A 20,267-nucleotide genomic window follows, 5' to 3' on the forward strand; every position below is an offset into this window, starting at 1 on the left:
TGCTGCTCTCCAGCCACTTGTCCCCTAACCTGTACTTATGATGCCCATTCCTACGGCCCACATGCAAGACTGCACTTATCTGCATTGAATGCCATCCATTTGTCCTCTGCACAATTCCCTATCTTCAAAAAGGGGGGAAAAGATGAACCTAGGAACTATACAACAGTTAGTGTGACATCAATCCCTCGAAAAATTCTGGAGCAAATTGCTAAAAAATCCATCTGCAAGCATCTTGAAGAAAATGCAGTGATAAATGGAAGCCAGCATGGATTTATCAAAAATAAATCCTGTCAGACTAGTTTAATCTCATTTTTTGACTGGGTACCCTCTCAGATGGACAAAGGGAACACTGTGGACATAATCTACCTAGACGTTAGCACAGCTTTCAACATAGTGTCACACAACAGCCTGATAAGCAAATGAACAAAAACTGAACTAGATAGAAAAACTATTAGGTGGATCCAAAATTGGCTGCTAAATTGGACACAAAGAGTGTTCATCAATGGCACTTTCTCAAATTGAATGGAGGTAACTAGTGGGGTTGCCACATGGTTCAGTCCTGGGCCCAGCGCTCTTCAACATCTTTATTAATGATTTAGATGAGGAAGTACAAGGAAAGATAGTCACATTTTCAGATGATACAAAACTGGGTGGAATAGCATATACCCTAGAAGGCAGAATGAAGATCCAGGGCAATCTTGATAAACTCGAACACTGGGCTGAAAACAACAAAATGAGATTCAGTAAGGACAAGTGCCAAGTGCTCCACCTAGGAAAAAGAAGCTAAATGCATTGATACAAGATGGGGAATACGTGGCTCAACAGAACTGAAAAAGATCTTGGCGTAATTGTGGACAATAGGCTAAGCATGAGCCAACGATGCGATGCTGCTGCCAAAAGGGCAAATGCTATATTAGCATTTGGAAGTATTACTTCCAAATCATGAGAAGTAGTAGTTCCCCTATATTCCTCACTAGTCAGACCTCACCTGGAATATTGTGTCCAGTTCTGGGCATCAAGATTTAAGAAATATGTAGGTAAATTAGAAAGGGTCCAGCAGAGGGCAACAAAAATGATCCAGGGTTTGGAGACACTGCCCCATGAGGAGAGACTGAGAGAACTGGGCATGTTCAGCCTTGAGAAGAGATGATTGAGGGGAACATGATATCCCTCTATAAGTACCTCAAAGGCTGTCGCAAAGGGGAAGGTCAAGATCTCTTCTTGCTGATGCCAGAGTGTAGGACATAATCAATTCAAGTTGCGACAACCCAGATTCCGGCTGGACATCAGGAAGAGCTTCCTCACTGTCAGAGCAATACGACAGTGGAACCAGTTGCCTAGAGAGGTGGTGGGCTCTCCCACATTAGAGATGTTCAAAAAGAAACTGGACAGCTGTCTTAAGTGGGATGGTGTAATGTGGTGTCCTGCAATAGCAGGGGGTTGGACTTGATGGCCTTCATGGCCCCTTCCTACTCTACTCTACTTTACTCTACTCCATAGTCTGTCTAGATTCTGGATCTGGAGTACCTGCTCCTCAGCTGTGGCCACAGCCCCAATTTTAGCATTGTCTGCTAATCTGATCAGCAGACTGGCCACCCCTTCTTGCTGGTCATTGATGAAAAGTTTGAACAGGATCAGTCCCTAGACAGACCGCTAGGGGACCCCACTCATCACCGGCCACCATTCTGATGATTCCGTACTAATAGTTACCCTCTGCTTTTGGTCTGTCAACCATGCCCTAATCCATCGGATCCCAAAACTCCTCAGTTTCTCAACCAGGATATCATGCAGCACTTTGCCAAAGACCTTGCTAAAATCCAGGTAAACCACATCCACCGCATCCCCTCCATCTAACCTCCTTGAAATCTTATCATAGAAATCCAGAAAAAAATATATTGTGGAAGAGCAGCCTGGTAGCTGCAGGACATCATGCACATTGTACAGTATGTCACGCACCAGAGACCCTTTTCTTCCTTCTCTTCCATACATCCCCAAATCTGTGAGTTATTTGTTCAGGAAACAACAAATACATCATATTATGTATTGTGTTTTAAATGCCTGTGATGTAGAAAACAACCAAACAGAGGCAATGGTAATTGCTCTGGAACTGGCAGGTTTGGCTCCAGTTTTCATCCTTCAATTTAAAAGGGTATGACTAATTTTATCGAAAGAATGTCCTCCAGTGTGTGCTTACTTGAAAGATTCTTGCTTGTGCTAATACATTAGCAGCTTAAACCTGAATGAGAGGATAAACCTCTCTCTGTGTTTGACTGGTATGTTTACTTTTGCATTCCCTTGAGAATGCAGCAGTTGAAAGTATGGTTGGAATGGGACTCCCACATCAACTTCTCCTTCCACCACAGAATTTTCTGTGCAAGTGTGAGCAAATCACTGCGTTATTTTCTTAATGCCCTTGCTTTTGTTTGTAACACCAAAGGGTACATTGATCCTTCTTATCTCAGTGGTGTGTTGCAAAGCCTCGTTAAAGTATTTTCAGGACATCAAGTATGCTATGCAAACAGAAATACAGCGGCAGTAAAACTGAGTAACTCAGTGATGTTAGGGAAGAGAGATTACCGTGTTGCTGCTTTGTAGTGTCCATTCTGAACCACGCTGCTTTAGCGAGCTATTCTGCCCACCCACTCCCTGCCCCAAATGGGGCTGAGCCACCCAGTGTGGGATTCGTGTTATTGAATCCCATGCCTTAATCAATGCCATCCACATATATCTAGGAACCAGGGAGGACTGTTGGATGGCATAGTTCCTTCTCTTGTTGACCCCCTGAAGCTGGTCCCCACGTTGCCTGCTTCTCTGGCCAGCTTTCCAGGCGCAGTCACTGTAGATGCAGCATAGGGCCTGACCATTGGAAAGCAGTTCCCATGCTACAGTAGTAAGAAGAAATCTCTCCTGGTTTACCAATACTGTGGAGATTGGGGTGGATGGGTCCTTTTCTGAAATCACCTGGTCCTGCTGCAGGTACCAGCCGCTCACTTCTGTAGCATCATCCACATTGCCAAAAGACTGGATGGATGTTTCACTCATCAGTGGCACCCCATATTCTTCAAAAAGCAAAGCAAATGAGATTGGAGCCTTGGCAACGAAAGTCATGTTCAAGGAATTCCATTGTCAATAATAGGCACATGCTGCTTTTAATACTTAAAAGTCCGGTTTGTACCAGCTGATAGTATTTCGTTTTGGGGTCTTCAGGCCTACATGGATGTAGCTGAATAGCATGGGGAAAGGAAGTATAAAGAGCGTGTGGTGGAGATGAGATGCCTTGGGGGGGGTGCACATCTTTGAGCTCACAGACCTATGTGCTTCTTTTCATGGTCATGTGGCCATTGCAAGAAATATTCCATGTAAAGTTTAATTTGTGTGAGAAAATTATTAACTCTTTCCTGATCTTAAAAAAACCAAGCCCAAAACAAAATTTTGCATTTTGGGTGGAAACTAATATGGTTCTGGATTCTTGCCATATTTGGAGTTAATATATGTTGAATGTTGGCCTGGATACAAAATTAATGTACAGCTTACATAAAGAGACAGAGAACAAAATGGGTTTTCTTTGATATGCTGTTCACATTTATTTTTCTTCATCGAGTCTAGAAGCTACTTCGCACCTGCACTGGTTTCTTGCACGGTTTGTTCTCTACATATAATTGCTACATGAATGTGTGGCTACACTTGTGTCTATTTTACTGCCTGCTCTCGTGTGTCACCTGCTGTAGTGAATTGTGGCTTCCAGGTTCAACACATGCTTGTGTTGTGGAAGAAAGAGATGTGTAAGACATCAGCCAGGGCGAATAGTGGATGGTACTTGGGAGTGGGGCCAGACATGCCCGGCCGTGGTCCCTGGGTTGAGTTATAATCCCACAGTAAGGCTTAGCCTTCTGTAACAGCAATAGCACTTCATGGGTGTTTGTGCAGCACTCTGTGGGAGGGCCAGTCCTTACAAGCAGCCCATCCATGTGATCATGACGTACACATTGTGGATGTGATCACATGCGGCCCACTGTCTTCCAGGATGCTTGAGGGTTTCATGCCTCCCTGTCACAGAGCACTGTAACCAGAAATCTTCCATTCATGGCCTTCCTTTAACAGAAATGAAGTTAAGTGCAATTGGGGTTAACAATTTCACAAATTACATCAAGCGCTAGCCATAGTTATGTGCGAATAATCTCATGCTCAGAGGAGAATATAGAATCACTAACCCCAAACTTACTCATTAACCTTGACAGTGTGCCCAAATTCATGAACTGCTGCTGTGTGACCAAGAGACTTCCTGTTGGTGCAGGCTAGTCCTGGGGTCAGATTGCTTCACCCTTGCTGGTTATTTTGGTCTTAGGCCATCAGTTTTCCCCAACTACAGCATGAATTGGAAAAGCGCTAAACCACATTTAACTGACTTGCTGTTCTGGTTTGTTACTTACTTAGGCCTAACTGTGAAGTATTTTATCTTTGCTCAGTGCCTGTTTATACATTATTTAATCCAGAATTCTTTTCCATGGGAAGGGGCAGTATTTCCTACTGAACACTCCCATCAATATGCACTGTTCTGTATGACAACATTTTCTGCACAAGTTTTTTTCCCTCTCATATTGGGACAGCTTCTCTGCACTCGTAACTTTAATATCAATGATGCTATATATGGTGTGATTTTGCTATTCTAATTGTGAACTGACAAATTAAATTGAGTTTTTATTTGCCTTTACCATTGGATGACCTGTGTGTCAAGTAATCAAGTGTCTGGGATGAAGCTGGGTTCTTAAGTTTGATATCTGTGTTTTGAAACATTGGACCCTTTTACACTTTGCATATTTGTACAGTTAACTGGAAATAAAGTGAAATTTGCAGCTATAATGTTTGGACTTTGATAGTATTTGTACTATTTGTCTGAACCTTTTGCAGAAAAAACAGCATGGTGCTGAATACAGCAAACTGTGTGAAAGGAAAATAGCAAGACCTCGCAAAAGAGCTTGTTTGGTGCTGTAGTGATTTTTGTGGGTGTGCAAATGTTTCTCTGGCCTCAAACAGCTCACCACAAACCAGCTTTTGCAAGCAGGAGGACACCACTAGCTCCAGCCACCTGTCCTTACCTTTTGAATTCTTTGTGTTGCAGGTTGTCAGTGTACTTTTCGCTAGTGACAGAGACTTGATTATGCTTCTCCAGGAAGATTTTACAACTGGAAGCACCACATGCTAAGGCTGAATCCCACTCGCACCCCAAAACTGAGGACCTAGCCCTTGAGGGGATACTTAATTCCTATTTTATTTACCTCAACAAATATATCACCTACCAGTAGCACCTGAATCTTAGTTTAGGTTGACATTTTGTTCATTGGCTGACATGTCTGAATTCAATGAAAGTAGAAAAATCCCGATCAGCTGGGATCGAAGGGAACTCACTGGAGCACATGGCCCGCAATGGCCACAATCCCGTTTCAATCACATCAAAGCTAAAGTGATGCTTGTGAAAGTCAAAGGCATTCTCAGTACTGCTATATCACACCACTGCATCAAGACACAGGTGGAGATGCACCTGGGTTAGGTGAACATGTAACATTTCAGGCCAAGATAAATCCCAGCCAGTCTTGGAGCACTTCCATGGGCACTCTTGTGGTCAACATCCAGAATCATGTCCTTCCCTCATTTCATAGTGTGATATTACATCCCAGTTCAGACAATTGCTTCGTGTCTTTCTGTTGCTGCGAGTACATTGCCAGGAAACATATTTTTGCTGTGCATTAATAAGCACATTACTTCAAACATTTGTTCATGTTATCTCCACATAGGTGAAGACAGAACATTAGGAGTTCTGAAACAAGAAATGGATGCATTTAAAAGTAAGTACAAGACACTCTATGTCATGTAACGAAGGGGAAAAAGCCAGATGATAAAGCAGAATCTTAGAAAACAGGTGGAGTTGCTCCCAAAAGCTTTAAAGAGGCTTTCTGTGTTAGCACGCTATTCATCCTTGCGTGCAAAAAGGGTTCTTAGAGCACATGAGTTAGCACCAACCCCACACACACCTCCAACCAAGATGCCTATGCTGGCCACATACCCCAGCTGACACAAGCTCAGCCTCAGGTGGAGGGTCCCTACACACAGGAGCAGACACACATTAAGCTCCCCCACAGGGCTTCTGACCTCACGGAGGAAGTCACAGTCCCCTGAGACCTACTTCATAGTGACCCCAAATGTGGGGTAGGTGGGTGGGTATGCACAGCAGCACTTCAGGGACAGCAATCTGTGCAGTTACTCAATTTGTGTATTTAGTACTGACCACCTGACTCACTATGCTCTCTATACCTTATGCAGGACAAGCACGAAAACCATATTTTAGAAGCATGTTCTTTAAAAGCAGAATTTTGCCAGGGAAATTAATATTCTGAATCAGGAAATTGCAAACTTCAGGAACATCACTACGTGAGTTGTCCCAGCATATTATCCTGCAAAAGCTTGAAGAGCAGATATAACCCATCCTAGAAGAACGTGAGGAGATGCAAGCTCAACTGCAGAGAAGATGGGGGAAGGTAAAGCATTCACATTCCTCTATGGTCCACTCTAAATTGCCCCTGCTCCAGTTTGGCTGGGGTTGACAACCATTGTCCTACCTCATTCACACAATATTATGACAGCACCTTTGGTCTGAAACCCTCCCACATATCCTATCATTTCTTCCTTTTGTCCCTTTAATGCAGAAAAGACAGAAGCAGCCACAGTGGGCCTGGCAGACAATCCCCTCACCATCTTTGCTCCCATTCTGCTAGGTATCAATCCAGGGACACTGCGGGTGGAATGAAGCTCCTCTCTTTGACAGCCGTGATCGTAAGCCAGACTTGGTTCACCACAGTTGTCGAAGAATCGCAACAGGACTTGTGCCCTGAAGCACAATGAATAGGTCAGGACAGCTAAGCCTGCACTTCTGCCTCGGGAGACCTCTGCAGCAGGAGGGAGGGTGTCTCATCTACTTTATGTTGCTGTCCTGCAGGATGCCTGTCCCCATCCCCCACACAGCTCCCTGAGCACCTTGATCCAAAGCAAGAGTGGTGAGGCAGGCGACGGCTCACAAGGGATACCCTGAGAAGGAGGCATTCCCACCAGTCACAGCTCAGCCAGTCACAGCTCTCCGAGCTGGCAGCCACCAGAGCAGCTTTCTCGCAAGGAGGTGGGAGGATGGGTGTGGCAGGGAGAGGGCAGATTGTCAGGGGCGCTCTGTTCTTGGTACATCCCAGACAAGCGTGCACCCACTTCCTAGCTCCTGCCGGGGAGAAAGCCACTCAGGCAGAGGCAGCGAGTAGGGCCATGGGTGAGGATGCTCCTGGGGCATTCCAGCTTAGTCTAAAGCCTGCCCTCAGTTGTTTACTTCCAGAAAAGTGTGTGTATGCGGGGGTGGGATTTAGTTGCAGTGCCCCATTTTCAGCACTTCTCTGCCAAGCCAGTGACCAGTTCCTGCCTGAGTAGTTTACTCCCTGGCAGGCACTGTGATCCAAGCATAGAGCACCCCGCGTGACGCCCCCCCCCCCCCAGCCTACAGAGTTCTGGGCAGAAGGTGGGAGAGATGCCTTTCACAGCTGTCCCTTTGGGTAGCTACTTGGCAGGAGCAGCAACAGCCATGCATCTTAAGTGGGTCAGTTGTCCTGGGGCTCACCCTTTGATGTGTTCTCTTGCTCAGTTTCAGGTGACACAATAACCCATCATGTCATGCAGAAACCTTAGAAAAGACTGTTTCTTAGTGTCAATAAGTCCCAATGGTGAATCACCATGAATGGCTTTGGCCAACAGGAAAACCATCACAGAAAACAGTCAATGGTTGCTTGTCATGTCATGGGAAGCTAGTCAGTTACTGCACAAAAGCTTTGAAGTACTACAGCCAGGAACCCTTCATCAGGAAGTACTCCAGGTGTAGCCTTTTGTTTTGAATGAGTCAAAACAGATCAATGGGTTTGGAATTCTTACATGCTAAGCATATGCCACCAGACTCTCCCAGGTTGCTGTGGTGGTGTCATTGTTGGGCTCAGCCATGGATGATCCAATTTCTAGTTGGGCTTGGCCATGGGTGATTCAAAGTCATAAAACTTACTGGGCAACTTTGGGTGAGCCACTAACTCTCAACCTAAGTCATCTGACAGGGCTATTGTAAAAAGAATATATAGAGAAGGACGGTTATGTAAGTCACCTTGGGTTCATCACAAGAGGAAAAAAATGTAGGAAATAAATGTAAGCAACTGCAAATATTTGGCGGTTCAGGAGAAGGAAAATTGATTCTGTAAGCCTAAAATCTGCCCACCCTGACCTTAATGATGCTATGATAATTCCCTGTTTGTCTCTTGTTAAATAAACCTAAGGAGAAAGATTGGCAAAGATTCTAAGCATTCACCACTTTATTCATTTCATTATGCATTATACCCAAATAACACCTTCTGGCAGCCAGAACAGGGATAGTTTGGAGCAGGGTACAGGGGAAAGGAAACCAGGTAACTGGTCATCAAGGACCCTTTGAAGTAGCTTTTGGAAGTCCTAAAGACTTCCCTATAGGAGGAGAAGGATACCATACAGCATAACATGAAGAAAACAGATTTTAATGTCCAGATTTCAGAGAGCTGTAACCTAGTCATCGTCATCATTATCGTCGTCATCATCTTCATCAACATCATCATCTTCAGTATTTATTTTTCCAGAGAGAACATCTTCTATCCAGTCTTCCAATTCCTCAGGCGTAGGGAGGTCGTCATCATCCTGGATGTCCATCCAGACACTGTCAGCCTGAAAGAAAATGTCATACACAAAGGGAGTGTGTGTGACCTGTGAGAGGCTGAGCCACAATAAAGCTATTTAGACGCAGACTTGACATTCACAGGTTCAAGCTGCACTCCCTTAAAAACCAGATGAACTGCGCCGTCTCTTTCAACAGAAAAACTAAGTGTGCATAAAAACAGTCAGAGGAAGGGTTCCCTTCAGAAAGGTCCATACCAAGTTCTCATGCTAGAATCAAATGCCAAAGACTACAGACCTGAGTGCACGCATCTCATTGAAAGGTAGTGGGAGAACCAGAAGAAGCTGAGTTACTTTGTAAGAAACATCTGAATGCACAGAAAATAGGGGCAGGGTGTATGTGCCAGCAAACTCTCCCCTGCAAAAACAGCTGGTTTCCACTGGAATAAATTCCTGGGTGCAAGATCAAATCTTGCTTTAGCAACAAGAAGTAAAGAACTCAAAAAGCAGGCAAGTTGCTACCCAGCAAGAGACAGACTGGCTTCAAAAAGAAAGAGACCCTATAACCTCACCTACAGAATGAAAAAACTAAGTGAAGTATAGACAATGTAATTTCTAAAACTGCCTGACCAAGGCTAGCCAAATAATATTTGAACCAGACATCATCCAGTCTTATCCAAATCTATTGACCGGAAGACCAGAAGAAGAGATAATTATCTCAGACAGGGAATACATCATTAGGATCATAGACTGAAAAGGCAAAGGAAAAGTGTAAGGACTTCTGGAGAAGATGGCACCACTCTTGGAGTGCCGGCAGTATCTCATCTTACCAGGACATTTTTGGAGTGAAAATGCTGGTGTGAAGAGACATTTATCTCTTCCACCTCTCCATTTTGGAGACTACATTGACTGGTGAACTACTCAGACTCATTTGAAGAGGGTCTGAAGAGCTTGGATAACATCAAGAGAGCAAGACAGGATGGACTTCAGTCTAAAAACTACCTCCATTTGTCTTTACAATCTTTTTTTCTTCTTTCTCTTCCCTTCCCTTCTCAAGCCAAGCAATTATTATTTATAAACTCACTGTAAGACTTTGAAAAACAATTTTCTATTTACTCACCTAAACTCACCTAAACAGTTTCATCTAAAACTGAAAGCTTGTTAGCGGCTGGCTGTTTCATATCCAGACTTTAATCAAGTTGTGGAATCACTTATAAGCTATGCTCAAGAAGTTAAAACTACAAATATATAAATGATGTTAACTTTGAAGTTGGAGCCACTCATTAAAAGGGAGAAAAACAGCAATTCCCCTTCATTTTCTTTCCCCTTGAAGCAAAAATATTGACAAGCAAAAATATTGACAAGAAACCATAAATACACATTTTTAAAAACCAGCTTGAACACAACTTATTTTAAGAACATTAAGATTATCAAAACAAGAAAGAAATAAGGGAACTTGGATCCCCTGGATAATTTCTTCTTCAAGGCAAAGACAAAAATCTGAGCTTTTCTCTTTCTCTCTCTCTTTCCTTCCTTCCTTCTTCCTTCCTTCCTCTTGTGTGTGAAGATGGGAGGTGGGGGTCTCTAACACAGCTGGTTTTTCTTCAAAACAGTAAAATATAATATTGGTGCCATCTGCTGGATTTGAAAAAGACTGTAAGAATTCTGAGATTTTTCAAGGAGTAAGAGAAAAATAGAAGAATCTCTTCTTTGTTGCTAATGGACTCACTGAGGATTGCATAGAGACTTTGAAAAAACTCTGTAAGACTGCTCTTCCTAACAAATTAATACATACTAGCAATGAAATAATAGCAATTAACAGTAATATAGAATGTGATTAACAAATTTAACACCACTAGCAAACTAATAAACTAAATTTTGTTTTTGTTTTTTTCTCCTTATTTATTCAGATATCTTACTTTCCATTTTTTCTTAATTCTCTTTTTCTCTCTTCTCCTTTTCTCCTTAAAAGTATTAATATTCCCTCTTTATTTTTTCTTTTTATATATGTAATTAAAATATAAGAAAAGTAATGTTTTCTGTGGTTATGGAATTAAATTGTTATGCAAGGTTTAAGATTTTTGAAATAACCAGTGAAAAAAATTTATGAAATATTTGAGCAGAGCAGAAGAAATAAGAAAGAGCACAGAATAGCAACAGCGCAACCAAAAGAAAAGATGGAGAAGAGCGGAACTCAAGAAGAAGGTGATTCAGACACCATAGATCTGCTTGATAAGATTCAAGAAACTTTAATACTGCAAATTCAGTTACAAATCAAGTTCAAATAGTTATAAATTAAATATTACAATCAGAGGAAAAAACCCAAGAAAGAATAAAGAGAGAAAATACATCTTTAAGATAGGAATTATCACTAAGAATATCAGAAATTAAAAAGGAGATACAAGAAAATTCAAAGAATTACAAAACAAACAAGCAAGCAAGAACTAAATCACATATAGAAGTACAATGTTGTGAGATTGAAAGGGCAAATCAAAGAATTGAACTTCTGGAGAGCAGATCTAATAATCTGGGATTTAGAGGGATTTCTGAAGGTTTTGAAAGGAAAAATCTGAAAGACAATCTCCATAAACATTTGCAAGATTATCTAAATATCTGAAGACTTTTTTCAGACATTGAACAGATACTCAGAGTAAACTCAACCTTTGCATTTAAGAATAAACTTCCTTATGCTGTATTGGTAAGATTTTTGAACAAGAGAACATGAGATACTGTATTGAACAGACAGAGAGAATCTCCACTAAAAATAGATGGGAAGAAGTTCAGATTTTTTCCAGATTTACCAGCAAATCTAAAAAAAGAAAATACTTTAATTTCTTAAGACAAATTCTACAAAAGAAAAAAAGGATATCATGGGAGAGTCCTGTTTGCTATAGAAGCTTAAAGGGAAGAAGTTAAAGGGAAGAGGAAACATCACAACAATAGAGCAAGCCAGACAATGAGCAGAAGACTTAACAACTGAAGAAAAATTTGAAGAATCTGAACAACGAATAGAGAAAAAAATAGACAAAGAAGAAGGAAAACCAGATCAGGCATCAACATTAGGATAAAATGAAGATCTTATTAATAAATATTAATAGTTTAAACTTTTCCTTTTTGTTAAAAAAAACAAAAAGATATCATATGCATCCAATAAATCCATGTAAAAATGTGATTATATTTTAAACAATAAGAAATTGGGCAAAGCTTATGAAGCTGCTGCAAATACTACAATGAAAGGAGTTGCAATTTATATTAGTAATCAAGGCCTAAATATTATTGAATAACTAAAAGATTCAGAAGGAAGATGTATTATCCCTAAGATAAGATTTTTGAATGGAAAGATAAGTAAATTAGCAACAATATATGACCCAAATAATGCAAAAGAAAAATTTTATAATTTTTAAAAATCATTACTGGATTTTCAGGAAGGAGAGATATTGATTTTTGGAAATATGAATGCAATTATTGACTCAAGTCTAAAAAAGTTCCTAGAAATTTTTTAATTATATGGAAATGTCACAACTGAAAGATGCTTGGAGGATTAAAAACCCAAAAGGTAGATACTTTACTTTCTTTTCAGATAGATAACTGACATATTCAAGAATTGATACATGTTGGATATCTAAAACTTCAATCATAAATTTAGAGACTGTAAAAATTCAACCAAAATTTCTAGTAGAAGTAATCAAGTGAGAAAAGAAAGTTAGAAGATGATGGAGGTTAAATGACAAACTTTTATTACAAGAAGGTATTTTGAAGAAGTATGGAAAAGATCTAGAAGAGTTTTTAAATTTTTGTTTATATTCTTCCTTTGTGGCCTGGCCATGCTTCCATTTCCTGTGCATGCTCTTTTTTTTCTTTCAGGCTGTCACTTAACCTTTTGGAGCCATGTGGGCTTCCTCTGCTGTCTCCTACACTTTTTTCTTGATGGAATTGTTCGTAGTTGTGCTTGGAGAATCTTTTTCAAGATTTGCCACCCCTCTCGGACTCCTTTCCCCTTAAGCGTGTGTTGCCTTGGCACTTTGCTTACTATTTTTCTGAGTTTGTTAAAGTTGGCTTTCTTGAAGGGGTCCTGGATGCATATTTGGCTCCAGTTACCCTTTTTCTCCTTTATAATTGAGAATTCAAGTATCCCTTGGTCACTTTCTCCCAGAGTTTCCATGTTATTTTGCCCACCAGGCCATCCCTGTTGGTATTATATCAAGGATGGCTGATACTCTTGTAACCTTCCTCCACCTTCTCCTGGAGAAATTTGCTGGCAACCCATGAAAGGAATCTCTCGGAGAGGCCATGCTTGGCAGAAACAGGAAAAAGCAAACAAGAAAAGGTACTATAAGAGACCTGATGGAATTTGTAAAGTTGCTTTCACAGCAAAAAGACTACTTATTAGGATAAAGAAATAAGAAATTATTCCAATATGATACTGAAACTGAACAGGCTAAAAGATGTATGATAAGAAGGATGAAGAATGTTGAGGAAGAAATATACTGTATTTCTGTCAATGAGAATCTTTGTGGACAAATATAAAATTTATAGCTAGTCAAGCACTAAGAGAAAATTGGTACAAGATGTTTTTTCATTGGTATATTATACCAAATGATATTGAGAAAATGGTAAGAATTATAATAGAAAGTGCTGGAAATGTAATGAAGTGAGTGGAACTTTTTACCATACATGACGGATGTGTAAAAAGTTTTTTAAAATTGGAAAAAATTCATGCAGAATTACAGAAAATTTTGAAAATTAACTTTCCTATGAACACTAAGAATATACTACTGAGTATATTTTCTGGAAACTTTGCCAAGGGATATGGTAGAGGTATTTAAGTACATGTAAACAGCAGCTAGAGTTATAATTGCATCAAAATGGAAAGCAGAAGACTACCCAGCTAAGATAGATCAGAAAAATAAACTAGCTGAATATGAAGTAATGCCCAACCTAACCAGTTACTTAAAAAGAAGACCAGCTGACAAATTTAATGATAAATAGAAAGCTTATTATATATAATTTAATAGTTTGTAAAAATATCAGTGAGTTATAATTTTAATACAAATCCTTTGTTGTTATTTAAAAGCAATGTAAAGAAATGGAAAATAAGTCAGCATTAGGAATGATAAATTAGAATAATTGCTCTTTAGGTTTTAATTAAGTACTAATTCATTTAACTGAGTACAGAAGAGAAAACAGTTTCTGACTTTTTGTGAAATGTTGTCATCTTGATATCATATGTAATATTTATGTAAGATCCCTTATCCCTATTCTTTTTCTGGATTTTACTTTTTTATGAAGAAAACCAGCCCTGTGAGGCAGGGTTGGTTGAAAGTCACCTAGTGAGCTTCATGATCTTCCAGGTCCTCAGTCCAACATTCTAATAACCATATCACACAGGTTAAAAAAGGCGCAGGGCAGCAGTGAAAAGAAAAGGCGCAGGGCAGAAGTGGAATAGTTAACCCATTGGGTAAAGCCCGAGAATTGGCCTGAACCAAAATTGGCTGTTTCTATCAGCTTGGTTCACGTGCATGGCCATGAGTTTGTTGTTTCTTTTAACCCTGCATTAGCTGGTTATGTTTCTGTAATGTGCAAGTCAGGGCCAGAGCAAGACCAATGACTATGTGCATAAGGAGAATTCCCTATCATTCTAAACACCTGAGAAGTTCAGACTGGACCCATAAAGAATTTCCTGCACCAAAACATCCACCTGCTAGTCTAGGCATTTGGGGAGGCTACTAAAAGCAAGGTAGATCAAGTAGCTAGGGTTCATAGGGGTCATAGAGCCAGGTCTGACTTGGTGTTGTTGTTGTCTTCCAAATTGTCTGTGCAAATAAGTGTCAGTCCTGATCCCGAGGTATACTTTGTACATATATGCTAATCTCTGCCTGCCTTGCAAGCTCTTCCTCTTTTCTCCGTTGTCTTATTCCATTCAACCCTTTGTTTCCAATGTCACGTGCCTCTTGCAAACTGATCCCACCCGCCTGTACTCTTCCACCTGACTAATTGGTCATAAAAGTATCTTCTGCAGAATTCTTCAGGGCAGGCCTTCCTGGGGCTGCCTATATGCTGCATGTACTTCCTGTACGTCTGAGTAAACTGTAACTCTATTTTGACTGTAGTCCCAGGGCCCCAAGCACACCTGCATTCACTGTCTCTTGACAGCAGCCACTGCATTGAAGGTTCTGTACTCATGCTTTTGTGAGGGAGAGGGGAGTTCAAAACTCTAGGTAATTTCAAAAATACTTTACAGAGAAATTCACAAGTGAGGATTGTTTATTCAGTGGCCCAATACTATATCCTAATGTTCTCCACGTTGAACTGCATATATATCAAATATCCCTTTGTTTATTCAAACTGAAGACAGGTTTATCTATATTTTGCTATAATGAAGATGAAATATAGTCATTAGACTCAATAATGCAAGTCAAATATCTAATCTAATATTTTGTGATTGTTGTATCTGAATTGTAGAACATTTCATTGATGAGCCAAAGGAATCTGTAATTAAGGAATAACAGGCTCCCCACCCCCACACCCTGATTTGTTCCTGAAGTGATTATCACACTGTCTATTGAAGTTGATGGCCCCATTACAGAAATGATAATTATCATCCTTTGTACACAGCACAAGTGAGCCTGAAAGAAGCACTTTATCATGCAGTGGGTGCTACAAAGATGTGACAACAAAGCCAGTTTCTGGACCCTGAGTGAGCCACAAGTCAATCTGCCATTCACATTCGAGGGCTACTGGGTGAGTAATACTCACATCTGTGACATTGACCACACCAATCTGTGGCTTGAACAGGTCAATTTTGAAAGTCTTTTCCCAGTATGTGATGAGCTGTAGGAGCAAAAGAAAATGGAAGTATGTTTATATGCTGAATATTGTGCACAAAAATATAGATGTATATAAATCTTGGCAGAGCAGCAGAGGCCAGGAGGGTGTGGAGAGAGTGGCCACGGAACTGGAAAAAGCAAAATAGGCGCTTGAGCAGAGGATGGGGGGGGGGGTAGAAGCAGTGGAGACAAAAGAAAGTGGGGCTAGAGAGGCCAGCAAGGCCCAAGAGGAAGCAGAGGGGGCGGGACCAGCTATTTCTGAGGCTTATTAGGCTGCAGCCAATGGCAGTGCCAACAGACATGGTGTGAACGGGTGATGCAGCAAGGGTGTCGTCCCTTAGGTGCAGCCTGGGCTGCCAGGGGACTCTCTTCTCTTAGGTCATGGTGGTTGTTTTTTTAATTTGTTTGTTCTGTTTTTCCTGTACTATTCTGTCTGGGGGAACTAGGTGAGGAAAGTAAGGTAAGCTTAGTGAAGCACAGACAAGGTAGGGGAAGAAGGTAAGGCCTGTGAGGGGTGATCTGTGTCACTCCAGGAGACAGCCATGGCAGGAACTGCAGGTGTTGCTCTCCACTGTGACACCTGTGCCATGTTTATCTTTCTCCCACAAGAATAGCAGGTTACACTTCTCCTAGGTGCAAGCTGGTCTCTTTCCTAGAGGAGAAAGTGAGGAGCCTGGAGGCTGAGAGCGCTCTCCAGGCCAAGAGGGAGCAGCCCCCTTAAGGCAGAAGGATGAGGGAGGGGTAAAGCAGAAAACAGCTGGGGAGACATGGAAGCATGTCACCCACAGGAGGAGGAGGCCAGCATGGTCTTCTTTGTCTCCTGATGCCAACCTGGAACTTGGAAATAGGTTTTCTCTGCTTGGGAAGGCTGGGGCTGATGATGGTCTGGGGGACCGACCTGTTCAAGAACTCCAGCCTGGGACCAGATGCAGCCATGGGGCTGTTGCAGGGGGGTGAGGGCTAAGCTACGGGTATCTATTGCAATTGGGAAGAGACAGTGATGGGTGATTGTTGTCAATGACTCCCCGCTAAGTGGAAGTGGCTGGGATCAACAGGATGGCGTTCAATGTGGATAAGTGCAAGGTCTTGCACTTGGGGCATAGGAATGGGTGTCATAAGTACAGGTTAGGGGACAAGTGTCTGGAGAGCAGCATGTGTGAAAGGGATCTCAGGGTATTGGTTGACTGCAGGCTAAACATGAGTCAGCAGTGTGACGTGGCAGTCAAGAGGGCAAATGCCACCCTTGGTTGCATAGCCAAAAGTGTGGCTTCTAGATAGATGTATTGCTGCCACTGTATACTACACTGGTGTGCCCACAACTGGAGTATTGTGTTCAGTTCTGGGTTCCGCATTACAGGAAGGAGATAGCCAGGTTGGAATTGGTGCAGTGTAGGGCCACAGGGATTGTGGTCAGATTCGGGGGGAAGCTTTATGAGGTGAGACTGAAGGAGCTGAGTCTTTTCAGCAGGGAAAAGAGGCTCTGAGCTGATCTGTTGGCAACATATAGGTACGTGAGGGGGTGTCATGCAGAGGTGGGTAGAGATTTGATTTCCCCTGTGGAGGAGGGCAGGACATGTTCCACTGGAGCAAAGCTCAGGGAATCAAGGTTCAATTTGGATGCCAGGAACTACTTCCTGAGAGTTAGGACCCCTAGGGTATAGAATGGATTTCCATGGGGAGTGGTTGAAGCCCCATCAGTGAGGGTGTTCAAGGATAGGCTGGAAATGTACATGGTAGGCGTGTCATGAGCGGATGAGGCTGGAGCTGGGGGTCGGAAAAGATGGACCAGGAGCCTCCTCCTGATTCACTCTATTTCTATGTTTCTTGCTGTTGTTAGTTGCGAATTCGCATCCGACCCATCGCGACCCCATGCACAACATTCCTCCAGGCTTTTCTGTCCTCCACCATCCCCCGGAGTCCACGTAAGCTCACGCCGACTGCTTCAGTGACTCCATCTAGCCACCTCATCCTCTGCCATCCCCTTCTTCTTCTGCCATCAATTGTTCCCAGCATTAGGCTCTTCTCCAGTGAGTTGTTCCTTCTCATTAGGTGGACAAAGTATTTGAGTTTCATCTTCAGTATCTGGCCTTCTAAAGAGCAGTCAGGGTTGATCTCCTCTAAAACTGACAGGTTTGATCTCCTTGCAGTCCAAGGGTCTTGCAGGAGTCTTCTCCAGCACCACAATTCAAAGGCCTCAATTCTTCGGTGCTTCCTTATGGTCCAGCTTTCACAGCCATACATTACAACTGGGAAAACCATAGCCTTAACAATACGAACTTTTGTCGGCAGGGTGATGTCTCTGCTTGTTAGTATGCTGTCTAGATTTGCCATAGCTTTCCTCCTAAGGAGGAATCGTCTTTTAATTTCTTGGCTGCAGTCCCTGTCTGCAGCGATCTTGGAGCCCAGGAAAATAAAATCTGTCCCTACCTCCATGTTTCTACATCTAACTAAAAAAAGAATTAAAAGGACTATGGTCATTTGACGTACAACAGACACTGATTGGAAGATGAAGCAGTGACCAGCCCTGTAGTATTCTGTTTCACAAGGTGGGTTGGCATGAGGCATGAACATGTCCAGAGGGGTGTGCATGTGTCTCTATCCCAGGGGTCCTCAAACTTTTTAAATGGGGCCAGTTCAGGTCCAGAACCTCTTTCACTGTAAATTCTCAGGAACAAAAGGAGTAGGAGGTCTATAAACCTATCCAGGGTGCCCAAAGAAGTGTCCTAAAAAACAAATCTTTAGTCAATGTGGACAGTCTGCTGTCTGCTAGAAACTCGTATTCAACAGCATCTCTAAGTGGACAGTGTGACTGCCTGCTCCCTTCTGTCAGCTCCTTTTAAATTCTGCAATGTAAATCCACTTAAGGACTGAACATGGATCAGGCTGCCTTCTTGGACCTGAGTTGGCTTGGACAGTATATGAGTCTGAGTGCAGGAAGTGGGAAATTCTCTTCTACCTTGTGGTCACCCTCTCCAATCTGCTTTTTCATTTATATACACAAGGATATGAAGAATTTTACCCACTCTTCCTAGGTGCAAAAGCAGCTTGGGGGGGCTGATTTGAGCTGGAAAAAGACCAGAGAGGGTCTTTCAGATGAGGCATTATCATGTAATGTGTTCTGCTTTATTCACAAGATTTTATAGGTTCATTGTCTGTTAGTAACATTACTGTGTTTTTCTACCATTTCTTCCATCTTTGCACCAGAGAACATACATTAGGATGAAATAGCTACACAGTGTCTTCTAAATGGCAGTACTAGGAGCTCTTCATCTGGAAGTACACCTGGATTTGGTGCTGATAGGCAGATGTCTGGGTGGTCTTAGGTAAAGGCAAGCAGGTGCTGGTTCTTCACTGTTGCACATGAAGCTCATCACAGAATGTGCATCCAGCATTGTTCTCAGAGAAGCAGAAGTTGGTTAGGACTCTAGCAGCAAAGTGGCAAAGAAACGTAAAGACTTTGTGGATGGTCATTTTTAAGGAATGTTCCTTTTAGGGAGACTGAAAAAGTGGTGTGCCACATTTCCATTGGAAATGTTTGGTAATTCCATTCCAATGTTTGCTTATTTCCACCTCCGTGCCTCTGAAAATCTGTTCTGGAGGTTAGGGGATCTTCTGGAACAGATAAGAAGTGGTACCAGAAAATTCCATCAGGAAATCAGTAAGAAATGCCTCTATCCCTTCCTACCAGCTAAACACCACAACACCCCAGGAATGCTTGTATTTTCTGGTGTTAGAGAATTACTGTTTAACAGATGCTGCTTTGTATCTTACAGAGCCATCCTAAGTGAGTGGGGTGAAACGGGATGCTAAAATGTTTAGGGTTTTAAGTCTGGTTAGTTTCAACAGGAGGAAGAAATGCTGGGGCACCTGGGGTTCTGGATCCAACTGTTCCTCATGGTGGTAGGAAATGGTCTGCAGTGTTTTTACACCTATCAAATGTTTCATGGACATAACTGCACTAGACTACAGGAAGGTCAGAATTGCTTATACCAAAGGATATACCAAAAGGATATCTAGTGGAAGACTGTCCAAAGTTTCATAATTTGTGAAAGAGGCAATGGAAATTTATGTTGAGGTGCTGGCAGTGAGCTCAGAAGGCGGTCTCCCTGGAATTAGGAGCTGAGGATCCTTGGTTCCAGAGTGAGTTCACTTTGCTCCATTGTGTGCCCAGTCTTCTTTCTCACATGTCCCCCAAGTGTCTTCACTGTCACAAACAGCAGATTCAGGAGGACCAAGGAAAGGAAAGGAGACACCAACTTTCCTCAGGTTTTGGAACCCAAGTGGTGAAATTTTGTATACAGAAACATACTAGAGAAATTAGGAGTAAGAAATTACAATAATCTTCTAGCTGCTCACCAGAGGAAAGTCATCTGGGTCAATCCATACAATGCTCAAATCAGGATTGTCAGTGTTGTCTTTGGCAACCTGCTTGACAACCTCCAGGAATTCAAAGCCATCTGAAATGAAACAAATGGAAATAAACACTGTTTAAGTCCTCAGTTGTTCAAAGAAAGGTGGACACAATCAGCAGATCTTACTGGATTAAAAAAAACCCTAGCTGCTGTATTGCATGCTGTAGAATCTAGAGTAATTAATAAGATAAAACAGTCAACAAATGAGCTCGAAAGTAAATTGAGAGAATTAGATCACAGATTTCTAGAAACTGAATAGACCCATTTTTAATTGTTTGTTAGTATGCGAGGATCACAGAACACATTTTGAGAG

General features: G+C 41.9%; 1 protein-coding gene across 3 annotated transcripts in view; it reads right to left on the bottom strand.

The window, feature by feature from the left end:
* Positions 1-8,366: 8,366 nt before the first annotated feature.
* The window catches only part of CASQ2 (calsequestrin 2), an 84,299-nt gene continuing 72,398 nt past the window's right edge, over positions 8,367-20,267 (bottom strand). Inside the window, exons 9-11 of one of the 3 annotated variants that reach the window (XM_044452395.1) lie at positions 19,899-19,999; positions 15,472-15,546; positions 8,367-8,766 (exon numbers count right to left, since the gene is read on the bottom strand). In XM_044452395.1, the coding sequence (XP_044308330.1) occupies positions 8,611-8,766; positions 15,472-15,546; positions 19,899-19,999 (332 nt within the window). In that variant the 3' untranslated portion in view covers positions 8,367-8,610. Of the gene's footprint in view, positions 8,767-15,471; positions 15,547-18,636; positions 19,155-19,898; positions 20,000-20,267 lie in introns of those variants that run through there. The other 2 variants (XM_044452396.1, XM_044452397.1) reach the window with 2 other exon arrangements.

Source organism: Varanus komodoensis, unplaced genomic scaffold (assembly GCF_004798865.1).
Source record: "Varanus komodoensis strain SLA01 unplaced genomic scaffold, ASM479886v1 scaffold72, whole genome shotgun sequence".
In the NCBI taxonomy this organism is placed as follows: domain Eukaryota; kingdom Metazoa; phylum Chordata; class Lepidosauria; order Squamata; family Varanidae; genus Varanus; species Varanus komodoensis.